This window comes from Quercus suber, unplaced genomic scaffold (genome assembly GCF_002906115.3).
Source record: "Quercus suber isolate HL8 unplaced genomic scaffold, Cork oak 2.0 scaffold_19, whole genome shotgun sequence".
Lineage (NCBI taxonomy): Eukaryota > Viridiplantae > Streptophyta > Magnoliopsida > Fagales > Fagaceae > Quercus > Quercus suber.
In genome coordinates, this window is record NW_027069484.1 from 199,807 (window position 1) to 206,672 (window position 6,866).

General features: G+C 33.5%; 1 protein-coding gene across 2 annotated transcripts; it reads right to left on the bottom strand.

The window, feature by feature from the left end:
• Window positions 1–2,324: 2,324 nt before the first annotated feature.
• On the bottom strand, window positions 2,325–4,574 carry LOC112019087 (uncharacterized). Of its 2 annotated transcripts, none has more exons than XM_024051614.2 (2): window positions 4,411–4,574; window positions 2,325–3,045 (listed from the first exon to the last, which is right to left on the bottom strand). In XM_024051614.2, exon 2 carries the CDS (start codon window positions 3,018–3,020, stop codon window positions 2,457–2,459), a length of 564 nt encoding a protein of 187 aa, XP_023907382.1. In that variant the 5' UTR covers window positions 3,021–3,045; window positions 4,411–4,574; the 3' UTR covers window positions 2,325–2,456. The 2 variants fall into 2 exon arrangements, with proteins under 2 accessions (XP_023907382.1, XP_065617596.1); XM_065761524.1 differs by lacking the exon at window positions 4,411–4,574 and adding an exon at window positions 3,841–4,398.
• Between the last annotated feature and the right edge of the window lie 2,292 nt (window positions 4,575–6,866).

The window sequence follows — 6,866 nt, forward strand, 5'->3', positions numbered from 1 at the left end:
TTATAATTGCATCAGTTGTGTGATTAATTTCTAGAGACCTTCCCCTAAAGTTATTTAAACCCATTTAGCTGTCAAAAATATAATGTTCATATATGGCCTGAAGATTGGCACTTTCTAACTCTTTTTTGTAATTTACTAGTTTTTAGTGGTATATAAAACAGCCCCTATAAAGCAAGGTTTCAAGTTTTGTCATGCCTCCGTAGCCTAGGACCATTATTATCAGTAGCATTTAGCAAACCATATTCCGTGCAAAGCTTATAATAAAGTGTGAAAAGGAGAGGAAAAAAGGATTAGGATCCTCTCCATTCATTAAGGAATTGGATGGTCCATATTGTGGTCACGTCGATTTCTTAGACAAATGGAGAGAATCTCTTTCTAAAAAAACAAAAAAGAGAAAAATATGAAGTCGAAATGGAGATATTTTGGATGAAATAGATGGCACCTATATATAAACGAGATACTTCTAAATTATTACAATAGTTTATGCAAATAAACTAAACCAACATAATTCCAACAATCTTGTTGCTTAATTAGCACCTCTTAAATCCTTCCACCCCTAACTATTTTTTTTTTAATAAAAAATAATAATATAATGACCTGGATCATCACCTGATGCCAATAGAAATTGTTTCATGGCATGATTTAAAAAATAAAATAAAATAAAATCTTGTTGGCCAACTCTACACGTGTCTGTGCTTAATCTCCTATACTTTGTACACAACCAATCTTAAACTTGGAAAAAGATGCAGGGTTACTATAGGTTGGTCATCATCATAAAATTTAGTCACTTGAATGACCTTTTGCGGGTTACTTGGTCCCATCATAAAATTTAGTAACTTCATTATGAAGGACCTTTTTGCTAAAAAATATTGGCAGAAAATTCATATTTGCATATATATATATATATATGTTTTACATTTTCCCCACCGGGGGATGGAGGGAGTTGTTTGGGGCCCCCCCCCCCCCGGTGTTAATACCATGACAGCAGTACTTCTACCGACACAGTACAGCACTTAGCACGACAACGAAGACATATTGCTGATACAAGAACTCCATTATTACTCATTTATGTCAATACCAATAGCCATCAACAAGAATATCAGATTTGCGGATACAAGAACTCCATTATTACTCATTTCTGTCAATACTAGTAGTAACTATCACCCCCCTTGTTAAGCAGGAACAAAAATATCAGATGGAGAAAGGGGCTTTCCCTGCAGGGCACACTATGGGGTAACTTGATGCTTGGGTCCGAAGCATAGTGCATTGATTAATTCTCAAAGTAACACACTTGAAAAGTTTATGATCTGCAGTCAAATCATGAGGAAGAACTTGCAACCAATCACTTGAAATGCTGAGAGCTAAATGGTTATAAGAACATCACAACAGTGGGCAACCTGATGGGCAGCAGTGCCCTAATCTATGTAAATCCAAAAGAGATTAGGGAATTGGAATAATTGTTTCCCTGAAGATTTCTATAGCTGGTTGCATCTTTATTCACCTAGTACTATAGCAGACAACCATCCCAAAGTTATAATGTATCACACATACAGCAGAAATCCATAGTCCTGCTTAGCCAAGCTTTTAACATTTGAATGCTACAACCTACAGATAGCTACCATTCATCCTTCCCCTAAAATGTTGCATTCAAATCTTTAGTATAACATTTTGAGTCAAATTGCAAAACCATTTGTCTCTATTTAAGTAAAAATGTGAATTAGCACCCAATTATGATGAAAAGTCAAATGCAAATGCAAAATTCTTGTTGAGTTTTAATAATACCATAAGTCACAAAATACTTATGTGATAGGAAGAAATAACTCACAAGATAGTAGGGTTGTCCAGGGCCCTAAAGGCAAAAACAAATCTCTCTATCTCCATTAAAGGTGGAAAGCTCCTTTGAGTGTTAGTCCAAGCTATCTCTACTGCTCTTAGAAAATTTAAATAAAAAAGGTTGTTTCATTGGAAATTTAAGTCTTTTACAATGCTTCCATGCTTCTAGCTAAAAAAGAAAAATCCCAGAACCCTTTTTTGCAATTTATTTTTGACCCTTATCTTTCCAATCCAAAACAGATATTTATGGCTATGAGAAGACACTAACTAGGCATGCTAAGTACTAAGAATAGCTGAGTTGTAATGCTCTGGTACAACATACTGCTATAAAGCAACATAGCTATCCATGAAGTTGCTTCTGCCTCAGTAGAACAGTTAACTTTGTGTTAGTTGAAATAAAAATAAAGATGACGGCATTGTCAAAATGAAATTAGTTAAGCAATCAAGTACAGCAGCTTGCCAGGATTGAACTAGCTAAAAGATTATGGAGATTTGAGTCAACATAGTCCTGAAATTATTCAGCTTTGAAGGTCTTAACTTTACATAAAATCCCTATGCACTTCTTAACAAGGATTTCGCTATAAAACAAGGAAAGACAGGTTTTCAGCTTCAACATGTGCAAGCTAGGATTGGAAAGCAATTCCTTTAGATTCAGCTTCAAGATACTTACAGATCCTCTCCATAACCTCTCTACCTGTAGCACCGTATTTCAATACCTTCTCAGCATATCTTTGCTCCACCTTTTCTGCCATTGATGCCAGTACTGATAATGGCTTTATGTTAATACTGGTCTCCTGCCGGCAAAGTGTCCACTCATTTGGATTATCGGGGTGGGGTTCATATCGGATCTTCTCCTCCACTTCTACGAACTTCTGATGACTGAAATTTCGAGAAGTGAGCTGCATTGACCGTGATTGTGCATCAACGATTGTTGATTCAATACAGTGGCAGACGTCCTGACCAACAATTTTGCGTATGAACCATGGTCCAGGAAAATGGGTAGTGACTGCACGAGTGATATAAAGCCTCTGAGATAGCGGGTCAAGCTTGCAGCTCAGTGTGTCAACTTCAAGGATATGGTTTAAGAGATGCCTGTTCTCATTGTCAGTAAACTTGCGCCAAGATGCAGAAGTTACCCTCTCCCATGGGTGCTTGTAAATGTACTCATGTGTGTATGCTTTAACCATTTTGTATTTTTATTTTGCCCTCAGCCTGATAAAGAATCAATAATTTAGATTAGAAATGATTAAGTAAGACCATATGTTAAGGTCTAGCCTGATTTCTTACTTAATAAAAATAAAATGCTAGTAAGTTTTTGCCAAAGAAAGGGAGCACTGAACCAAGAAATTTATACCTTTTACTTTCAATTGGTACTCAAAAGAACATATGTTTGAGAAGACATAACTTCTTAAAGAAGATGCACAACTATATGTAATTAACCATGATTAAGTACAATTATAGAGATTTGTTAAAATTAGAGCTTGGGAATAAAGTGGTACACGAAAACTGAAACTGGAGCATCAAAATTGTACGCACTACACATGAAGATGAAGTGAAATTCCAATACTTGTCTTCCACACACAAACTTCAATTAAATGTATATTCTGCTTCTAAGCCAAAAGGGACTGCCAAAATATTCAAAATTGTTCAAGAGTTCCTTTTACCACATAATTACTGAAAATTATACTTGATCCCATTGTACTGAATAGCCAACAAGAAAGATACATATCTGCTAATCAGCTAGTCTACTAAAAAGACCACACGTATCCCCTATCCTGGTTTGTTTTGTTCAATTGTTGCAGAGCCATGATGAGACAAAGAAATTGATATTAGAAACTTTCTCCTGTACCTCCAACAAACAGTAAAATAGCCAAAGTTGATTACACAACAAGATGGGTCTTAAATGAAACTCAAAAGACATCCTTTACCTTTAGTTTCCAATAATAACAATAATAATAAAACAACAGTACAAAGCAATCAAAATCTGATATAAGCCTTTACACAAACCCAAAATCCCACCAATGCATCAGATAAAGAGAAGCTCTCTAAACCAAGAATTAGTCCTGCAGGAAGCTGAAATCACATGATTAACATTTTATTCTTTATAATGGGCTTTTGCTTCAAAAAGAATTCCTACCCATTGTTGCTCTTACAAATTACTATCAACAAATCAATAAAAAAAAAAGAAAAAAGAAAAAAAAAAGACAAACCCTTTGAAAACACAAATGGGCTCAAAAAATTAATTAACACCCATCATTTTGTTACACGTTCTTGCTAATGAAAAAAGAAGATGAAGTATAGACTATGATCAAATTCATCACAGATTGTTGCTGCAACAATATTAAAGTTTGACACCTTGACTGATATGCACAATGATTTCCACACTTATTAGTGTAAATATCAAACACAAAAGACCAACACTCCTTGTTTACGCAAATTCAGTGACAAACACAAAGACAGCACTTTTGTTTGATCTTTTGAAACATTCTAGGCACAGACAATACAGTTGGAGAAACCCAGAAAATATAGAAACTACATAGAGTAAAATAAGGAAGTGCATTAGTAAACAAATCATACCTGACAATAGTAATAAGGGTCTTGAAGTTGCAAAGATTGAAGATAAATCATTGAGATCTCAGAGAGAGACAGAGTAGAACTAAATAGCGAGATGGAATGTAAAGAATATGCTGAGCATGTCTTCTTCACCGAAAAAAGGCAAAAATAAAAAGTCAACAAAAAAAATATGAAAGGCCAAAAGGGCTACGTTAACGGTTAATAGCATATAAGGAAAGTTTTGAATCTTTTTACGTATAAAAATTCGTGGATAAAATTAATTAAGGGAAGTTACACTTTGTCTACCTGTGGTTTGTTTGAAAAATATTTTACTTATCTGTGATTTAAAAATTAGTATTTTACCCACCTGAGGTTAGTTTCAGTTATCTTCTGTTATCCACCTCTATTAAAAATAAGGGTAAATTTGTATTTTTATTACTGTTTTATGTCTATTTTCTTTCAAAACATAAAAACTAAAAAATCAAGATAAAAGAAGATCTAAAAACTAGGTTTTGTAAAAATTAAAACTTAACTTTTACATCTTTTCATGAATCAACTTTTAGATCTTCTCTTTTAATATGTTAAAAATTGAAATTGTGTGTATCGTCACCTGAACCAAAGAATGGAAAAAAAAAAATCAATCAAGTTCACCAGGTCATACTCTAAGAAGCACCACGACCTAAGCTAAATTCACAGAAAGAATTCATCTAGACTAACCCAATTCTTTCCTTCAAGCTAACAATAGAAAGAGGATGATGTGTATCTTGCAATCCCAGACATGAGTGCATATATAACTACCAGTGCAGTAACAAAGCTTCTCGGTTGTATGGATAAAATACACCAACCAACGCAAGCATAAAAATGAAGACAGTGCTGGAAATACAAACAAAGAATGAAGAGGGCATTTAGGACAGTGACGTGATAAACTAAGCTCATGAATCTAAACAAAATATAAAAATAAAAATATCCTTATAGAGTGAACAATTGGCTGCCAAAACCAAGGGCAGCAGCAAATAAGGATTTGTACTTTGGGAACCGGAAAACATCACCATAAAGACGCATAATTTCAATTTTTAATGTGTTAAAATAAAAGATTTAAAAGTTGATACATAAAAAAAAGATGTAAAAGTTAGGTTTTAATTTTTGTAAAACTTAGATTTTAGATCTTATTTTCCCTTGATTTTTTAGTTTTTTATGTTTTGAGAGAAGAGGGACATAAAAGGGTAACAAAAATACAAATTTACCCCCATTTTTAACAGAGGTGGGTAACGGAAGACAAACAGAGCTAACCTCGGTGGATAAAGTATCAATTTTTAAACCATAGGTAGGCAAAGTATTTTTTGGGCAAATCACAGGTAGGCAAAGTGTAATTTTCCCAATTAATTACTTTATTATTTTTCTATAAAATATTTATAAATAGTTCCTAAACTAATACCCGATTAGTTCGCTGTAATATTATATCACGCTGTAGTATTACGCTATTGTAATCTTAGATTAATATAATTTTAATACAAGAATACAACATTACATTGTTATTATATTGTTTAAAAATGTAATGAGATAAGATGATATGATATATTTTATAATTTTAAATTATGATAATATTAAAAAAAATATAATAAATCAAAAACATTAATATCATATCATTATAATACGCATCACTTTAAGAACATATCCTAACAAACTAAACGTTCTAACAACGTTCATTAGCATTTTCCACATAAAAATAAATAAATTTAATCGTTTCTACTTTCTATGCTTATGCACGTTCTTACAAGTTTTATTGACAAGCTACTGTTCAATTGGACAGGGTTTGCGGCAGTCCAGGTTTTAGATCCGAGACCTATGGAGTGATTTCAGCATGTACTGTATTGGACTATTGGGTATGGAGCCCAATTAAACTTGGACTGGGCTCTATTAGGCCGAAATGCCAAATTGATGCTAATAGGCATTCACATCTTATTTCTAAAAAAATCCCATTTTACCATATCAAAAACTATTTTATTATTTATACCATATCATTTTACAATACATTTAATATTTTGAACTCTATTTTTTTCTTAGTTTATTTAAATATTCTTTTTTTTTTTTAACTATTTCTCTTTCTCTTTTTTTTCTCTCTTTCTCCTTTTACCTCTAGGCACTAGCCACAATAGAAAAATAAATAAATAAATAAATAGAAACCCAGACAACCATGCCACCACACCAAAAACCACCACATCGGCCACAAACCAAAAGAACCTAGAAAAAACACACACAACAACCATAATAGCTCACATCAACCACCACGCCACCACCATGCCACCCACCAACACACTGCCACCCTTACATATCCCAGCACCACCCACAGGACCATCAAACCAAAACCAAAACCACATTAAAAAAAAACCATCAAACCATCAATTCAAATTGAACCAAAACCCCACATATCCCAGCAAACCCATTTTTTAAAAATCACCAAACTCACAAATCTCCACACC

What these genes read in the sequence shown, in the direction of transcription:
- LOC112019087 (XM_024051614.2), bottom strand. Translation starts at nt 3,020, where the DNA reads ATGGTTAAAGCATACACACATGAGTACATTTACAAGCACCCATGGGAG.